A 21,160-nucleotide genomic window follows, 5' to 3' on the forward strand; every position below is an offset into this window, starting at 1 on the left:
ATTTTAAATATTTTACAATCTCTTTTATTATGGAACAAGATAATGTTAGGGAATATCTCGTAAATGCATTACAGCGGATAAACCCACTTTCTTTTAAAACTATTTAAAGATAATATTATTGAACCTTGGTATTTTGCGGAGAATGCAACGCTCAACATTTGCGTGAAAATTTTATTTAAAAAATAATACTAATTTGTCTTTAGTCACTTTCTGCGCTTAAGTGCGCGGTATTTCCTCAACTTCCCTTACCTGCTTTTATTACTTACAATAAATACTATCAAATCCGGACTTAAAATGTAGCCACGGTTCCAAATAATCAATTTTCTTCAAGTCACTTTCTCTGAAGGGGGAAGGGCCATTTTATGTTTATAGGAAAAAAGTCTTTTGACTCATATAATACGCTCTTAAAATATTTGCATCGAATTTTGTAACACCCTGTATATCCTCAGAACTCAGAATAAATAAGGAAACTTAATTTTGAAATATAATGCCTTTAAATCCAATTTACGCATATTTTTATTAATTTTTGATATTATACGCTTTGTACATTATTAGTTTTAAACAAATTTTTGCTTCTAAGATCTTCCAGAACTTTAGCACTACAAAGTGGTACCTCTTGTGGAACTGTTTGATGAAATAGCTTTTTATTTACTAAGTATTCTTGTTTATTGGGGTCATATTCAAGACAGCGGCCAAATTGACATCCCCACATTATTTCTTTGTTTAGATAGGAACATTGGCTCTTGGTTGGCTGACCAGTTTTGACTGAACTGCCTGATATGACGAGTATGATTTCTAATCTAAAAAAAAAATTAAATAAAAGCTCATTTAAATAGATATACTTGTATATTTAGTTATTGCTTAAATTAGTAGTCATACAGCTATTCTTTTGGCTTCTTACGTACTTTGTAGTCATTAGTTCCTCAGCAGATATCTCCCATAAAGGACTAGAGGCTGTAATTACATGAACTATTTCTATTGGCCAAAAAGGCATACCAAATGGTTGAATATCTAACTCGATAAAGTAATTGAGAGTAATATCTCCTTCATCTGTAATTAATTCTCTTACGAAGTATATGTGTATGTCTGTGTGAATCCAGTGCCTTCCGTCTCTGTCGTTTATTTTTATTACAAGGCATAATTTATTGTTTCGAAGAGAAATCTATAGAAAAATTGATTCAGGATCATAAACTAGTAAGCTTACAATCAACAACCAACTACTTGAGCAATACGTACCACTCCTTTTTTACTAAATATTTGTCCATAAATATTATTTTCCTTCGGCTTGTTTAGTTTTGCATATACAACTGATACAAATGCACCGTCAATGGTTATACTGGTAAGAGTACTAAAAGTAAGCACTAAAATAAAAAGCTGACAGTATTCGGTTGGGTGTAAGTAGCCATATCCTGTGGTAGTGATTGTTTCAATGCCTAACATGAAGTATTCAACGATATTTTTGGTACCGATAATGCAAATGGTAGAATTGCCTAGTCCTAAAAATATTTATAAATATAGATACTATTTTCAATATAGGGTATTCAATACATTGCACTTTTTTTTCAGCATCGTGTACACGAGTTTATTATTTTCGTTAAGACTCCATATTGAAAAAAAAATTACAAACTATCAGATTTACTATTTATTATAACAAATTTTGTTAATAATGTTGCCCTGTTGCCCTGCGAACGACTCTTCTGAAAGAACTAACTTGATCTAAATCATTAATGCATCATTACAATTCCTTGCAATTCGATTATTTCCTAAGTCTTTAATAATGTTTGTGTTTCTAGATAACGTCGTCTTGATACTACATTTTCATAAATTCTCCATTCTCAGTGTTCAATGTCAAAATAAACTTCGGTAGCCTTTCATTCTTCTTGCCACTTGACCCTCTGGATTTTTAAACTTAAAGGGCCATCCATGGCCAATATGAGCCATTAATTCCATTGCATGGTCACTTTGCAGCAGAAACTTCATACAACTACTACTATAAAGATACCTGTAGAAGTGTTCCATTGCTTTAACAACAACTAGCAACTCTCGGGGAATGACGCAATAATTACGCTCTGACTTAGCAAGAATCTTACTACAATAGCCGATGGCTTTTCATCCTGGCCGTAGTGATGGACTTTTCCTTGGCCAAGAGCCTGGCCTTTGTTGGTGTTGTTTTTGGCCCGGAATAGTGCATCTGCTAACTTAGGTGGATATGTAAGTAAGGCCGTGGTCATTTCACCATGGCGGAGTCTATTCAGGAATGCTTGAATTGCCAAACATTCCATAGTCCTTTCTTGGACATCTGGAAATGCCAGTCGAACCAACTGTGCATATCAGCTTTAAAGTCTTACAAGGATTCCCCTGACTTTTGGCACCAAATTGTCAACTGCGTGTGGTAGACATGTGCCAGGTATGACTGGCCATAACGCATCTCCAAATGCCTGACTAGGTGGTCGTACACTTCTTGTTCTTCGGCAGACTTCTTGTTCTTTACAGGGTGGTAGCACCATCTCCTCTCAAGGCCGATGTAAGGGCAGCGGCCTTCTCCCTGGATGACCAACCGTTTTTATTCTGTAAAAAAAGCGAATTTTTGCAGTTGAATAAGTTCGTTTTCTGGGGCGGCTTCTAAATCCTCAAAATATGTTTTGACAAGTGTTTTCGCATTTTTCTCGAATTCTTTCGATTCCGTACTTAGCATGTACTAGCATACTTATGTAGCTATGACACAATTTTTTCTGTGAGTCGCTCGATTATTTCCCAAGCCGGTCAGATGAGCCACCCGGCTCATCCCTTATAGCCAGTATATTTAAATATATTATATATAATCTATATTGTATACAGGGTGTCCCAGCGAAAACGAAACAGAGCTATTTTCGGTATGAAAAATTTTTTTTTTTCAAAAATCTCGGACACGTCGATTTTATTTTTGACGGGGACAACTTTTCCTTACCAAGGCAGCCTCATACCAGCAACCCCCTTCGAGGGGGTGGAATCACCCCTAAAATCCTAAATAGAAAAAGGGGTCGTATGATACCTTATTTTAAAGGTCTTTTAATTCTGAATATAACTGCCAAATTTGAAGGGGATAAAATTATTTCTCTGGATAAAACAGCTTGTCAAAATTGCGGAAACAGCGAAAATGAAAAAGGTATTATGGACTCTATTTTGGATAATATTTTTAAAAGAACAAGGAAATCCTATTTTCGAAGGGGTCACTTATTAATTAAGATGCCACCTAATACCTGGAATCCTTTACGAGGGGTTGAAAGCACCCCTTAAATCTTAAACAGAAAGAGGGATCGTGTTATGCCTTTTGTTGAAAGCGTTTTCACTTAAAATTAAATGGTGACTTCTGAGTGACTGATGGATTTCTTCTGGATATGAAAGCCAAATAAAATTCTGGAAAAAATGCTTTTAATAAACCTTAATGCCTGAAAACCTTTCTTACAATTTTTTTTATTGGATCATTAAAACATGATTAAAAATTTATTAGTATTGTTAATATTATTGTTATTACACCTTATCAGAATATCATAAATAAAAACAAAATACCAAATAAAATGCAAACACAAGTATCTGAAGAATTTATTTAGCTTGCTAAATATCATTGGTACTTTTTTCATAAAGCAGCATTTATTTAAATAGTTTTAAATTATTACCCAGTCTTTTACGTGTTGAAACACTGTTAGCAATGGTTTATTCTACTGCAGAGAGGGTTGAGATGATAGAGTTTTTCTTTCGGCATAACAATTGTGTCAATAGAACGGTACAAGAATTTAATGACCTTCATCCAGAAAAACGAGTCAACAGAAAATACGTTCTAGAAATAGTTGCTAAATTTAGGGAATCTGGCAGTGTCTTAAATAAAAAGCGTGAGGTTCAAAATGCTGTTGTTGTCAATGAAGCAATGCAAATAACTGTCCTAGGTCAACTTCATGCCGAGCCAGGAATAAGTGTCAGAAAATTGGCGACGAGTACAGGAGTAAGCAAAAGTAGTGTTCATAGGATACTTAAGCATAATAAATTCCATGCTTACAAAATTCATCTGGTGCAAGAACTGAATGAGGACGATTTTGACAGACGAGTGCAATTTTGTGAATCGCTTAGTGATATGATAACTGTTAATCCGCGTCTTATTTACAACATTTGCTTTTCAGATAAATGTACTTTTTTTCTTAATGGCAACGTAAATCGTCATAACTGCCGCTACTGGCCAAATGCAAATCCGGGCCAGTTTCGTGAAGTTCATACCCAGTTCCCTGAGAAGTTAAATGTTTGGGCGGGAATCTTGGGCGGCTCCATTGTTGGTCCGTTTTTTCTGCCCGGAAATTTGAATGGAGAAATGTACCGAGATCTCTTGGAAAATGCCGTATATTCAAGAATAGTAGAAATAATGGAAGGCGGAAATCATTCTGATGATGATCAAGTCGTTTTCCAACAAGACGGAGCGCCTCCACATTATGTTGCTGGTGTGAGGCAATATCTTGATGAGATATTTCCTGATCGTTGGATTGGAAGGAGAGGACCTTTTATGAAATGGCCAGCTAGGTCACCTGATTTAACCCCATTAGATTTTTTTTATGGGGGCATTTAAAAACAAAAGTTTACGCTACCCAACCAGACACCCTAGAAGACTTACGCCAGAGAATTATAAATGAGTGTCAGATGATAGGTAACACCTGAAGTTCTACAAAACGTCAGGCATCGTTTTGAGCAAAACCTGTATTCCTGCATGGAAGTAGGCGGGGCACAATTTGAACATTTAATAAATTAACATAATTTAAATAAACTTGTTTTATTTAAAAGACACAAAAGGAAAAGGGTAGGTATTTCTTATCTCTCCACTTTTACTGGCAGTAAAGATATTTCTTGCTATTTTTATATCCACAAGATATCCATCAGTCACTCAGAAGTCACCATTTAAATTCAGAGTAAAATGGCCTTCAAAATAAGGAATGACACGACCCCTTTTTCTATTTAAGATTTAAGGGGTGCTTTCAACCCCTCGTAAAGGATTCCAGGTATTAGGGTGGCCTCTTAATTAATAAGTGACCCCTTTGAAATTAGGACTTCCTTATTCTTTTAAAAATATTATCCAAAACAGAGTTTAAAATACCTTTTTCATTTTCGCTGTTTCTACAATTTTGACAAGCTGTCATATCCGGATAAAAAATTTTAGCCACTTCAAATTTGGCAGTTATATTCAGAATTAAAAGACCTTTAAAATAAGGTATCACACGACCCCTTTTTCTATTTAAGATTTTAGGGGTGATCCCACCCCCTCGAAGAGGGTTACTGGTATGAGGGTGCCTTGGTAAGGAAAAATTGTCTCCCTCGAAAATAAAATCGACGTGTTCGAGATTTTTGTAAAAAAAATTTTTTTCATACCAAAAATACCTCTGTTTTTTTCGCTGGGACACCCTGTATATTATATATTAAATATTTGATTCCTTTTGAACATTTAATTAAATATTAATAAAAAATGCCAAAAATATGGTTTCCTTGAAAAACAGAGAAAAGTTTTCTAAAATGTGGCTTTCTATAGTATCATTGGATTCCCTACAATTAGCACAACTGAGATTTGTCAGAGTGCCCAACATCGAAAGAACACAATCACGTAAAATGGCGGCCCCCTGTTAGTGGTAATTTACTTTTTATTGAATTGGCAGTCCAGGTATATTTATTAAAATCGTGCCTAAATGGCACCACTGTGTTTGTTTAAAAAAATAATAATAAAAACATACTTGGTAGCATCATCCATGCCTTAAAAATATAACCAACAAAGCCGCGTACTGCGTAGCCGGAGATTCCAGCCTCGTTGAAAACCTCACTCAAAGAAGCCAAGTTCAAGCAGCTTAAATGAATCGTTCCTGGATTTGCCGCTTCGTGGCAGCACCACACAGTAAACAAAACTGAACGGCTATCGATAGTTGACCGGGTACATTTTAAAACACAGGATTGCGTATCTTCCCAAATATTCAATCAACCGTTCTACTCTTTATCTTTTACCCACTGCTTTCATTAATGCCACGAAGTTTTCTTCCATATATGTTCTTTGCTAAACTTTTAATAGTACCGTTTTAACAATATAAATGTAGAGTTTCAAAAATTAAATTATTTTTGTTACTCGAATTATGTTATAGTTATAAGAACATATAAACTCTAAATAAAACTTCATTTTTTGTATGTATCTTATTGGGATCTTCAATGAATATAATTGAATTTGCTTTTGTGCCTGTTGAGCTAAGTAAATACATAAAATAATTTACAATAAAATTAATTTATTATACATCTAACTACAAATTTACTTACCATCGATTATTTCTGAATCACCACTCACCCAAGAATCAAAATAAAACAAGAGTGCACACACAAAATATGCCAAAGTATTTACAACTGCTACAATTAATATAAGCCATCGCCATTGCATGTTTACCAAGGTATTCCAAAGATCTTTAGCATAGTACATTGACTTATTAGAAATTCCTTTAAAGTACACTTGGATCCGTCCTCTCTTATTTACTAGTCTGGCATCTCGCTTGTGATAGTAGGAATGGGAACGATTCAGCGGGATGTTTCTTCTAAGTGTATCGTATTTGCCACTGAGAAGAAAAAATCTAATATAGTTCTGGATAAAAAAATCTGGTAAAATTAGCTTTTCTTGAAATTCAATCTAAATACTCTTCGTATTATTTTAAATTTAGATTAACTCATCGTTGAATACTAAGTTTACAAAAAGTTTTAGGCATTATAATTCTAATGCTTTTTACGTATAAGGTTTGTCAAATGTAAAGATTAGCGAGGCAGAGTCAACTTGTAGTTCCACACCCTTCAGTAGAGGAAGCGAGTTTGTTGATTCTTGCCAGAAGCAAGCTCGTTGCAGGTCTAATCTCACACTTATATTCATTCCAGTAGAAAAGAGTAGAGAAGCGCATCATTGTGAGTTAGACGCTCTTCTTGAGATTTATGTCCGGCGTCAGACACAGCATAATTTTTAAAACCCGGGTTGGTGTGGTTCTCATTGCTCTCGTTATATTCAGACAAGCCATTCTCTAAGCATTGTCTAGTTTTCGAGGAATTGTGACATTTTACACACTCACTTTATACCTACTTTGGGCGAGAAGCTCCAAGCCTCGCCTATATTGCGCCTATACTGTTCATAAGAGATATATGCTTTCTGTAATCTCTTTATAATGTGAGAGTTCCAATTTTGTATACTATCGAATACTTTATTTACGAATTATCAGACAACTTAGTAAGTTGTCTGATAATTTGGATGCTAGAAGAACGTTACTTTTCCCTTTTTAGTGAATACACCATTTAAGTCTTTTTGGGGTGTATAGTATGAGAGTATTCTGCACACTTTTTTTCTATAATTTGAAGAGCCGCTTACATTTGTTTGCAAAGCGATTGCATAAATTTACCTGTTTGCAGAATGACTTTTCCAGGAGCAACATTTAAGACCGAAGATATTTGATGGAGATATCTTTTGGTAGGTAGAACTAAAAATTCTCTTAACCTATTACAAGTTGATGATGACTGAGAAAATATTATTAATGAAAATAGTAATGTAGACATCGAGTATGGCCTGGTCATCATATTAACTGTAAAGTTGTTGCAAACTCGCAAATGTTGCAATTTGAGCAGAAAGAGTACTTGAAAAGAATAGATTAAGAGAAAAAAAATTGCGTATTATTCATATTTACTTTAAATTATGCCAAAAAAGAGGTCTACTCTAGTCTATTTGATGATCAAAACTCGTTGCTATTGATAATTACATTGTCAAACTTTTGACTTATGAACTCGCACTTGCCAAATTGTGTATATTTTCTATAATAAATATTTATTATAGAATGTGATTATTACGCTAAATCTGAACGTAAGTGATAAGAAACAAGCATGTCTAAAAATCACATCCTATATAAAAAGAGAAAACACGGAATACATCTAAAGCTATCTGGCAAAATGATAGCAGAGTTTTCACATTCTAATAATAAACGGGTTTTTAGTTTTTTTTTTTTTTTTTTTAATATCAAGCTAATACCCAGCGCTGAAAAATTCATACCCTTATGCAGAGTTTCGTAGCCTCCATATTTTCAAACATTTTGAGATTCTATTCATATGAAAAAATATATAGAGAAATATATAGGGGCTTACTTTATATGCCTATATACTTTATAGGGCTTACTAGGCTAAAAATATATAGAGGTAGTAAAAATATATATAGGATAGAAAAAATATATGTCAAAATGAATGAAAATCATGAAAAAAATATATAGAAAAAATAAGCGCCGGTTTTGAGCACATGGGGGGGCTTACGCCTTATTAGTTTTAATCTTCTCCCGAAGATCCTAAAACGATGAAACCTTTGATAATCAAGGAGGCGTGAACTGTTTAGATCTTGCAACGTCGTAAGTGGTGCTTTGTATCGAAAATCCGAAGTTGAGTTATGTGTTATGTTATTAGTTTTATACTTTTATGTATTAATACTTAAATAATACGTAAGAAAAACAACCAAAGTTCTGAATCATCGAATCTCGAATCGAATCGACGAGTGTTTAGAATCATCAAGTAACACATCAATCGAATAGAGAAATTAAGCATTTTAGGGTTGACTGTTTTGACAAAGGAAGTATATTTCCTTAGGTTAAAAAATAAAATCAAAATAACAATAATAATTATCTATATAATTTAAGTCCTATGGTTGGAACCTTTGGTGTGTGATGCTCAAATTACGAGACAGTTTTACCTCTAACCAAAACTCTTTATTTTTACTCTCGACACGTGTTTCATCGTTTTAGGATCTTCGGGAGAAGATTAAAACTAATAAGGCGTAAGCCTCCCCATGTGCTCAAAACCGGCGCTTTCCAAAGGGAGGAGCCATCTTAAAATATCATCTAAGGGATGCGTGGCATGGACTCACAGAACCAGGCAAATACGAACTTAATAAATATACCTGGACTGCCAATTTAATGAAAAGTAAATGACCACTACTAGGGGGTACATTTTGCGTGATTCTGTCCTTTCTATGTTGGAAACTCTGACAAATTTCAGTTCTGTCAATTGCAGGGAACAAAACAATTGTTTTTGTTTACAAATACAAAATAGAAAGTTACATTTAATTAAGAATTCAAGATATCTTTTATCTTATAAATTCTAATACCATGAGAATGATGATCATTATTTAATTTTTTGCTTGTATTTATTAAACAAATTCAGTTAAAAACACTTAGGTACAACCATCTATAAAAATCAAAATATAGTTTGTAATTAGCAAGGGTTTATATAAAAATAAACAACTCCTTAATTATTACAATACTATTATAATTATAATTATAATTACAACTCTATTATATATATTATTCTATCATAAACACAGACAGACAATTCACAATAATTCGGTTTTGAGAAACAGTGAACCAAATACGTTTAAATAAGGATGGTCATACACTATTAACGTATTGAATAAGGAAGAAGCTATATCGCCTGTTGTAGACGATATACCCAAGCGCCGTTTACAAATCGTCAAAAACTAGGCAATTTGCTGTACTCGCATGTTAAACGTCAGCGTCGTCAACTTCATTACCGTTATTTAATATATTTTTTGTTGGCACACTGAAAACAGTGAATATGTTCAGAGTGACCAACATCAAAAGGACACAACCACAACTTCAGCAACAATATGCCGCCGCTTTGATGTCATGCCAAACACAATAGCACTTATTCAAAAACCCTGGATAACACAAAATAAATTCTTGGGTTTGAGTTCACCAACTGGCCGTATTTTTAACTTTCCCAGTAATAAGCAACCTAAGGACAGCCATCTAAAGTTCGCGCATGAATTAGTCGTGGACGCATGAGACGTGCGAGGGGAAATTCGGATGGAATTTTTCCGTGTCATTGGCGTGCATCCTTTTTTTATTAATAATTTATTTTTCTTTTTGCGAATAAATTAAGATTTTGACCAAATAAATAAATACTTAAAACTTTTTTTGATGTAGTAATTATGTTATAGAATTTAAAAAAAATTATTACATATTTTTTAATTTAAAAAGCTAAATATATTTTATTCTTATATTATATAATTTTCTTGACCTTATTTCAGCCTATTTTGCAATTTTATGCTTTGATGTTATTTTCTATAATCCAAAATATGCCGTTGTTAAAAATGTAAAAGCTATCCTAATCTTTAACCTACAACGTAATTTTAAAATTCTATGATTTTGGGACTCTTTTTTTGTATCTCTGTTATTATTTAAAATTTTAAAAAAGTAAACAACAGTTTTTATTGGATTTTATCCACATTGATATGTTTTATTATGTGTCTGGTTTACTGTAGTGTTTTTGAATTTTGAGATAAAAAACTAAATTCTGAATTCCCTTTTGAGCAATTTAACACACTTACACATCAAATAAGTGATTCCAGTATACTATTCAGGACTCACTTATCTGATGTGCAATACTTTCTATTAGAATTATATGAGAGGGAAAGAATCTCATTTACAAGGAGAGCATCTCTCTTCCTTTTACAGGTTCTTATTGGAAATACACGAACCCCGGCTATATCTGGCAATCTATCATTATATGCTTGTATGATATATCGTTAAACAAAGAATTAATTAGTCTATCTACTAGTGCTAAAATATAGAGGGTTTCCTATTAAAAAAAACATAAGTATATTTTTTTATCTCAAAATCCTACATCTCTACAATAGAACAGATAAAATAATCGTGTTCTACCAAAAAACCATATCAAGATAAGTTTTACTTTTTAAATATAGTATATATTAATGGAGATACAATTAAATATAATCACAAGATAAAAAAAAATAAATAAAATTGCCTTGTAGAATAAAAACTATGACATCTTTCAAATTTTTGACAATAGCAAATTTCATTTCATAAAAAAATAGCAATGCAAAACCGCAAGGTTCTGCTACCTCCTACATAGCAAACCAATAACCTAACAGAGTGTGCGAATTTGGACACCCTGTACATACAAGTAAATCCTTAGATATGAAATATCTGCTGCCCTAAATATTATTAAGAATATTTGTATGTAGATATAATAATTTATTAATATTCCCTATATCAGCTTTTTAATTTAAATTAAAAAAATTGTTAAATAACTCTTATCATAATATTATAGGGATATTAGTGGCCCTTGAAATAGAGGAAAATATTAACAAAACAATTTCACCAACAAAATATACCACAAGAAAAAACAAGTAATAAAGTCAATGAAAGAAGAAAAATGGAAACACAACACAAATATCGAAGCAGAGAGTGCCAAAAGCTATAAATTATATTGGACGCCTATGATCAAAACCAGATTCAAATACAAATCAGATACAGAAGTAAAAGAAAAAGTGGGATATTTGATTGCTAAACAATTAAAAAATCGCGTACTTTGAGTGCAGAGAAGATCCCACCCACTTTGACCCCGAAATTGTGTCGTCTCACCACTAGTCATTTGAAAACGTAATATTCCTTGGGTATTTTAATTAAAACTTTAATTTAACAACTAGACTATTGATAGTACAAAGCTATGAAACTTATTATTATTAGTTTCATAGTTTTATTGTTCTAGATATTTTTAGCAAAATTAGTCCTATTTAAAAGAAATTTTAAGACATTTTTAATACAAAATATCATAAATAATAGATAACGAAGTTCGTAAATGAAGTCTAACAATTTCGTAAATGCCACAAATATTTGTTTTCTGTATTCTATAAATTCTTTCCGTCCACGTCTATTTGCTGGGCGAACTAAACATGCTTAGGCTATATGCAGCCCAATCTCTATCGCATCTCTGTCCGTCGGGCCTTCCAGTAGCTTAACTGACCTTGGAAGGTGATGGGAAAAAGAGAACCATTTAGAGAGTCCTGCATCTGTCTACCTACCAGTGGATGCGGAGACCCGACCACCCAATAGGGATCTGGTGGAAATGGTAGAATACTACACAGAAAAAACATATTTTCAAATAATGTATTTAGATATTCTTATTAATATTTATTTATAATAAATTTACAAATTCTTATGGAGTTTCGTCATGACATGCTTATAGTAATTATAGTTTATTAACTTTAATTTTCTTTTGATCAATACTTAGTAATACTTTAATTTTAATTTAATTCTTTGGTTATATTTAATAATTATGCATTGAAAAATACATTTTGCTAATAACTTATGAAGCAACTTTACAATACATAATTTGCCTTACACCTTTTCCTTTTCCCACCTTTTGTATATTCCTGAACATACATATCTGACCTTAAAATAAATACAAATGCGCAAAGAGTGGGAGAAAAGGAGAAGAAGGTCGTGCTAAGCTGTGAACTGAGTAGCAGCAATTCTGGCATTGACCGAAGACCGGATTCATCGATAAGGTGTCGACACCGTTTTACGCGCTTATTTTTCGGTACGTGCCCTACTACTCCCATCCCCAAATATCCAGAGTAAGTTACTAAAAGGAATATTTCAAAATTATTAATAAAATTATATCATATCCTCAGTATATATTTTCAGATATTTTTGTTTTATTTCAGATATATTTGTTTTAAGTATTCGTATTATTATATTTACTTAGAATAGCACATTTACTTTATTAAGCCAGTAAATTGATAAAAGTAGCTTGTGGCAACATGTTTATCATGTTTTGTTTTAGTAACTTCTAATGTTAATATTTTCTCTTAGGGTGTGCTAAATAGTTATACAGATGATTTGTGATTATTGAACTAAAATTGAAATACTGTAGCCTTATATTAATATTAATATGCTTAAATTAAGTATTTTATTTTTTTTCCACGTACCAGTCACAATGCATCGACCAGGTAATCGGATGTGAATCCAACTCATGTCAACTGTGGTAGCCAAGACAATAATCCTAGAGGTAAATATCTCTTTGTGTGCAGTATTGGAACTTTACTAACCTTCATTAACTCTCGTAGTCAAACTGTCATAGATATAATACTGTGCACTTCACATATATCAAATTCAATAGTTAATTGGGGTGTTTCTAATGAAGTTTTTGTGTCAGATCATCCCTGGATAAATTTTACCTTAAACTGCAATGTTATACCCTCTAGAAATTATCGAGACCCTAGAAAAGCCGATAAATCTCTTTACTGGAATTGTTCGGGTAGGGTCCTACAAACAGTAGTAATTGAAATATTCGATGATGAGAATAAATCGGAGCAGTACGCTACTAGCATCCAAATCCACATCATAAAGACATACAAAAAGTCATGGCCATTGAGGCGATTCCAGAACTCTGGAAAACCTCGGTTTGTGGAACCAAGAACTAGACAACTTTAGGGCAGAGTCAAGAAAAGTCTCCAATAAACCAAAAAAAAAACAAAGAACGAGCACCTTTTTTTTTCAAGACAAAAGCAGAGAGAAGCATGAGGAACGTACTGCAGCGAAAAAGAGAACTATATCGATGCTGCGAGATTCCAAAAAGCTCCCAATAAGGTCTTTATTCTCATGTCATGTCTAGAAATAGGAAGAATGGATCCTCTCCTCTTAAAATTTCAGGACCTGACGGCATCTCTCCAGCACTACTTCCCTGGGCCCTGCAACAGTTATTGCCGCACCTGGCGGAGATGTTCAGAGCGCATTTGATGGAAAGATACATTCTTAAAGCAGGGAGAGAAGCCAGGGTTGTTTCTTCCAAAATTAGATATGCTGGACAATAGTATCAAAGCTTATCACTCTATTAGCCTACTCTACATCCTTTTGCTTTAAATCCATGGAAAGAATGTGCGAAAAATATATAAGGAATAAAGTCCTGATTTGTAACCCGCTTCATCGGAATGATACGCATACATTCCAGGGAGATCAACAAACTCAGCCCTAAAATTAATAATACGATGGGTGAAAAGGCCGTGGGTATATTCATTGACATCAAGGGTGTGTTTGACAAAACAATCTTCTGTAAAATAGGCCAGTCGCTAGAAAGTAGAAACACTCCATACACGTTGATCGGGTTATTCGGACGCTTCCGAAACTAAAACACGTTCAGGCTGCGGCGTATACTTTAAAAACCTCCAGTTGAACACAGTGGTTGTATTAGACACCACGAGAATTATCATGTGTTAAACCCAAATTTATAGCATAACCCTGGCAGCAGAACAAATAATCGGTGGCAACGGTACTAATAAAATAGTAATAATCTGCACAGATTGCAGCCAGGCCGTTCCTCATGTCGGAACTAGTGCAACAATGCCATCATACCCTCGTGGAGGCCTCTTCAAAAAACAAAGTGGAAGTCAGCTAGATTAAGAGGCACAATCACAGCAAATGAAATCGGACTATTGACTCCATTGCCAAAAGGGCTGCCGCTCTTCAACCAGTAGTACCAGAGCCCTTCGTAGGACTGATCATGGTGAATTTCAAAGAGCTAATAAAATCACACTTTTACACGTTTTTCAAAAAGCGGTGGGATTTACTCAAGGCTGAATTTATCCAAGGAGTTTCTCAGCTACCCGGACAAACTAGAGGCAATCCGCAAATTGTCTCTAATTAAAGGGAAACTACGTCTTATAATAGGCATCCATTAATTATATCTTTAGTATATAAGGCCACTTGTAATTAGTTTTAGTTTCTAAAACTAACTTCGTTAGCGAAACATGTTTTGGTTCGTGGTAAAGCTTTTTTGTAGTTTCATTGAAATATGGTGGTAATAGATCTATAATCTTTATTTAACAGCTGTTAAATTTACCATTTTTAACATCACTGTTATTAGAGCATACTTATTACTTTTTAAAATTATTCTTATACCCCAAATAAATAGTATTCGTAGAGATATAAAAGATTTTTTACATTAAGTATAATATTTTTAGGTCGTATATTTGCACTACTAAATTTTTATTAAGCAATAAGAGTCTAAAAATAAATAAATAAAATTTTACTTACTTCATACTATGATGGGTTTTAAGTATTACAGGAAAATCAAATCTATTTTCCTTTTCCCTCTCCAAAAAGTTCAACAACACATCGTTTTCTGTAGACATTGTTAAACGTTAAAAAAAAATAGATTATGGTTTGCAGCAGTATATAAGCATTGATAAGATATGAATGTGATGATTTTAGGATTTGATGGTCGGAGAATTAATTATTATTTATAATCTGATAATGAGATATTATTTATTAACATAAAATATTATTATGGGGAATATTTTACTTAAGATATTTCTTTATTAATCTAGTAACATACTTAAGATAGTTACGCAATTTGTCTTCTATACCTATACATAAAACTGAATGTCTGTTCATTTGGTGATATAACTTTTCCCTCGCGGCAAGGTTTGACGTAAATATTTGCATGAGAATTTGTTTTAACCCCAGGGAGACTTAAGGAATATATTTAGTCAAAGACGAACAAGATCCTTCCAAGACTGTCACTGTAATCAAGTACCACGCGGCCCGCGGGCCGAGCAGCGGGTTTAGTCGTGGCCGATCGATAGTTCTAGCCTGGACACTTATTCCCGCTTCCATCGATACCTCACAACAGAAGCCGAAATCATGCGAGGCGACGACCGCATCGCGATGGCAAAAATTCCGCGCTGGCGCACATATTTTGCCTTGATTCGAAATAATATCTTACTGCAGTTATTATTGTAGTTTATAGTAAGATTACGCATTTAAAATTTTAAACTACCAAACTATTTTGATACTCGCTTTGAGTTTTAAAAAGAATAAAAATTCGGTATTTAAATTAGGTGGGTAAATTAACAATTTTATTTTTAACTTACATTTTATAATCTTAATTTTATTTTGAATAATGCCTACCTCTTGCTGCATTCCTGTTTAAGCTCAGAAAAAATTAAAATGGATTTTAAATTTTTTTTTTTGGTTCTTTTTGATTATCTTCGGAATCATTCAAATTTTCGATTTTTTAAATAAGCAACAAAAATTTGCCGTAGGTACCTACCTAATTTTGTTTTCGGCATTAACATTTTTACGAAAAAGTAATACAGCAATGCAAAAACTTTCCGATAGCAACCAAGATAATCCACAAAAGTGTCAAGAATAAGTTTTTGAAAAATTATTTTTTTTTCAATAATCTTCAAAACCACATAAAATATAATATATATTATAATTTTTTATATAGCATATTCTTTAACAAGTAAATAATATGCAGCTTTGGGGTAAATTATCCATTTTCGTATTTTGAGGGTAGACAAATTTGAAACACCGTTTATGTATATTTCTCCAATAAAATAAATAATAAAAAATATTTAAAACATTTATCATATACCTAAAAATACGTAATAATAAAAAAAATCTTGTAAAATGTAAAATATTAGGTCCCGCGGTATCTCCACTTAGTCGTTCCACTGTACGGCGTGCGCCACCAAATCTCGGCTTCAATTTTGACGCCACGAAACCAGTGTCACGGCTAGAACTCTCGATCGGCTACGGTTTAGTCTAGTACTATATAAATACCACCAGCAAATTACCGTGCGTACTATTAACCGCGTGTCAATGCTCTGTTATTGTTCAAAACTACTGTTAACCATAATTTTAGTATAATTCATTCTTGTACGTAGTTAAGTAATGAAAAAGTTTACCCTTTTAGTAAAATAAATCTCCTTTACAAAAATCTTCGCAAATCTTGGCATTTAACTGGCGCTAAGAACAGGATAGTGAAATTTCGTTTAATTTTTTTCCTTTTAAATATCCAAAAGATACAGTGTATGTAGTGTTAAAGATTGATAAACCGTTAGATTGCCTGCTGAGTAATCGCAAGGTGTACCAGTTAAACTAAACTAACCAAACCAGATTTGCTGTATTTGGATATCCACATATGAGTTTGGTACCTATCTGGCTTTATGATCGAACTATGCAAATATGGTAAGTAGTTGCCAAATTCCCATTTCTATTTTAATGTATGTATTTAACCATCAGGCAAGTTTAACCTTTTTGCTGATAACAAGATGGTTGCATGTGCCGAGGACTCTTTTGAGGCTGTGGAGATAAAAAGACTTGGCAGGAGCAAATCCTGGAGTGGTCCAGCACGAATCGGTTGCATCTTAATGCACACAAGTTACTTTTACCCTGAGAGTTAAATTAAAATTATTTAAGGTTTCCCATTTATAAACAGAGTATTTTATCCACGATAAACCGACCGTATTGTCAGTAAATGCAAAAATCGAATCAATTTTATTTGAACACAAACCTGTGACAAAATTCATTAATTTAGCTAACAAGCGACAACCTAAAAGTTCCAGTCGGGGTAAAGTTAATTTCGGCTATGAAGGAGCGATCCGTGATTTACCACAAATGACACTTTATTATTATCGTCTTAAAAGACACGAATGTATATTACGCAATAATAAGCACGTTCAGTAACCGTTCAGTAGCACGTTCTGAATCCTACTAATTGGGTTTTATTTGCCTTGGTATTTTTAGTTCACATAAAAACGTTCGCTTTTAAATCTTTCCGTTTAGAAACAATTTCTGAGGTGATTGGATCATCCTTCCAAGTTCTGTGACTAGCATTATTGCCCTAATGATTTTGAAAGTAAAATTATTGGTGTTAAAAATCCTAGGAAGCAAAAAATTTTGCTAGATCACTCAAAATAATATGATTTGTGCATTTCTGACAAGAGCATCAAAGAAGTAAAAAGCTATCGGAATGTGGATTCCGCTTAAGGCCTAAGACTTTGAGAGTAATGTTTTGATCCCATAAATCAAAGGAAAAGGGGTTAATTTATTAGGTAGTTACCAGCCCATTTTAGTGGCTCGAATTTACCGACACAACAATTCTATAAGTCGATTTTTCATCATGATAGAATACTCAAAATTATCATGGCCCTTTGTCCAAGTCTTTTTGTAGTTAGTATGAAGAGCTTCATTCAGGAAAATTTTGCCGGACACATTGTAATGTGGAGATAGAACATCCAATAGATTTAACAATTAATATTATAGACCACACGTGTGTCGATTCAGTAAGTATAAAGTATGTTATAATAGATTAATGTAAATGCATATCTCAGCATTGACACAAATACACACTGACATCTCTGTAATACAGATTACGCCAGAAATAAATTAGACTATGGAAAAGGCAGATGGTTTCATTAATTACCAAAAAGTTAAGCTAAATCAAATGAAAAATCAAAAACCGAAATAACTATAATGAAGCATATATTATAAGTAAAAAAAAATTAGCAGTGCGAAATCAAAGGAAGAAATTGTAATAAACCAAGCTTTAACCGAAGATCTTTTGGTGTTTCTAAGTACCCCTAATAGCATATGTGGCAATAAAACGTTTAAGGAGAAGCTTGAGGATGATCGTCAGAAAAGAAATATACAAAAATGAACTAAGAAAATCCAGCGACGAAGGGAGAGAAGAAGTCATTTAATCATTTTTGCTTCTTTTTTAGTCACTATATAAGTATTGGAATGGAATATAATAGGGAAAGCTAATAATGGAAAAATAACATGGAATGGAAAATGTACAAATAACTATTAGTTTAAGTAAATAATGTCAATGAAAATATCAAGTTATATATGTATATAATATGGAAAAATAGAGATAATTATATATTAAATAGTCGAATAAGTGATTTTTATAGTTAATTAAATTATTCATTTATATTTTAATGGCGAATAAACTTATACCAAATATTAAAGTCTCTCACTGATATTAACACTAATTTAGGAAAATTAAGTTATGAATGACGAAAAACGTTAATAGTTCAATCTAAATCAAATGAAGCAAAAGCTATTTATTCTAAATTATATATCGAAGTTACAGGAATCAATAAAAGATTAAAAGAATAAAAGATTCAGAAGTAGATGGTGCGGATATTGTGGCGATGAGAGCAATACATTTATGAGAGAAAAAGGATAATAAAAATTAACATACCATAGGCTGTTGATTCCTTTCTTCTATATACTTGAGCTGCCTGTCACTCCCGCTACCGGCCGGTATTTTCGATAATCGGGAAGGTTTTACGGGATTGGTTACTTAATTTGAGTACTAGTGAAGTTTACATTCAAATGCTTTAAATACATGAAAATGGTTCCCTTTTAAGTGCTTGTCCCCTCCTCTCACGTGTGGTTCCTCGTTCATTTTTAGGAGTGGAATGAGGAATTTTGGCGTTAGCGAGCAGACATATTTTTAGATATAGGGGTCATTTAAAATTTACTTAGAGAAGTGAGATTAATATAAGTATCTAAACAATTACTGCAAGTAATGCTAATGCCATTACTGAACAGTTACTATTGTCATAAAAAACACGGTTGACGAAATTCAGAAAGTATATTATTGTTGTATATATAGTTGATTTTTGGAAGTAGCATTAAAACTAATAGCTTAAAAATGTCAAGTTTTGACCTAAAAGTGACAACAAGTCTGTTACCTCTATTAGATGATTGGGAAGACACTACTTTAAAACTAATCGAATCTGCTGAATTTTACGATTCTAGTGCTGAAGATAAACCTATGTTAATAAAATGTATTCTTAAAACACGCCTTTCGAAAAATCCCAAATTAAGACTAAAATCTAACTATAAATCCATGCAAAACCTTTTGAATCTCTCTTAAAAAATCACTCATCCATAAAAAATCCAACATCGCCCTTCAGGGTAAACTTTTCGGCAGAAGCAACTTATAGCATATAGAATATAGAATATAGAATTTGGTACAGAATTAGAGGATTTATTTGTACATTTGTAAATTTAACGATTTCAGAGGCAAATAGTAATAACAATGCATTTGGAATCTTCAGACTAAGTAACGAGACTCTGGCCATTAAAAGATTTACTAGTGGACTGCAAAATCAAAAGCTCAGTACTATTATATCTTCTAGGGATTTTCTTTATTTAAAAGATGTTATAAAATACAGTCCGCACAGGATGAAGATACATCTAAGTAATCATTTATCTAGTAATAATCAATACATTTTTTATTTTTCGCACAGGGGTAGAGAAAATTCTAGTAGACATTTTTCTAGAGGGTTGAATAGTCCAAGAAATATAGGCAGGAATGAGGGAGATAGTAATTTTCGACAGTATAATGGCGGAAGCCGAAATTTTGATAACTATAATAATAATTATCAGTCAATAAATAACTCAAATACGAATCACCACACAACACATCAAAATCAGCAGTTTTCGGGAAGTTATAGAGGTCGTTCATCTATGCGGTGTAATCGAGGTGTAAAGGTGGCTACACACACAACTGCAAGCTTGACAAGCATGCATGAACAATCTTTTTGTACAAGCAAACTGTAGCATCTGTAGGGAAATTTTGCGCAAGCATTTTAATTGTGCAAGTCGCTTGATGATTGATTGAATTAGAATCATGCAAGCTTGGACAAGCCATGTGTAAGCGAAACGTGTATACCGCATGTATTCGGCTTGTACAAACAATTTAGTCAGTCCGTGACCGTGAATGGCTACGTCGGTCGGCGTCGTCATCATCATAATGCCTTTAGAACAAATTATAGGAGAGAAAATAAAAAAGTTGACGCATCTCATCGCTCCGGCAGTGGCACAGATGACTTATATGAACCTACACTATAGTACTACCACTTATTTAGCTTTTTGGCAGATCAAGAGAAATATAGGCACTCATTATTACATCACAATTTTTATCTAAATATTACGTAAGTTATGTCACAGTCCCTTATGGAGAATGCTGATCATTGCTTATGCTTAACTTGCTTTTTTACTCATATAAATATCCACCATTTATAATTTTTAGTTAGTCAGTTGAAATTGTAGCTACGCTAAGTTTGTACGAAATAAATATTGTATTTTTTAAAAAAGAGTTTGGCACATTTGAATAGTTAACTGGCGCAGTCGGTAGTATTCGTGTAAAGTCGTTCTATCGTAGAAGTCTTTTAAAATCACGGATTCGAATCTACGGTTCGCTAAGTTCGACGTTACATCGGATTTTTAAGAACATTGTGAGCTGTATAAACTGTGATCTGGAAAGTGGTTAATCGTTAAGTGCTTTTTGAATTGCTGGGAAACTGCCACTACATAGGGCAATTTCGCAAGGATTGCTGCTTCGAGTAGGACTACATTGCCTCTGGAAGGATCATCCTTATAGGACCGGATATAACCAGAACAATAGGCATAGGAATATTAATGTAAGTGCAATTTGAATTGGAAACTTGTTATAATGTCAGAGCTTGATGATATAA

The 21,160-nt window shown here is 33.1% G+C and overlaps 1 protein-coding gene across 1 annotated transcript; it reads right to left on the reverse strand.

The window, feature by feature from the left end:
- Positions 1-498: 498 nt before the first annotated feature.
- On the reverse strand, positions 499-15,060 carry LOC126744654 (inward rectifier potassium channel irk-1-like). Its single transcript, XM_050452171.1, has 5 exons — positions 14,913-15,060; positions 6,310-6,599; positions 1,237-1,496; positions 906-1,162; positions 499-800 (listed from the first exon to the last, which is right to left on the reverse strand). The coding sequence occupies exons 1-5, from the start codon at positions 15,008-15,010 to the stop codon at positions 533-535; spliced, it is 1,173 nt and encodes a 390-aa protein (XP_050308128.1). The 5' UTR covers positions 15,011-15,060; the 3' UTR covers positions 499-532.
- Positions 15,061-21,160: the final 6,100 nt, after the last annotated feature.

This window comes from Anthonomus grandis, chromosome 14 (genome assembly GCF_022605725.1).
Source record: "Anthonomus grandis grandis chromosome 14, icAntGran1.3, whole genome shotgun sequence".
In the NCBI taxonomy this organism is placed as follows: domain Eukaryota; kingdom Metazoa; phylum Arthropoda; class Insecta; order Coleoptera; family Curculionidae; genus Anthonomus; species Anthonomus grandis.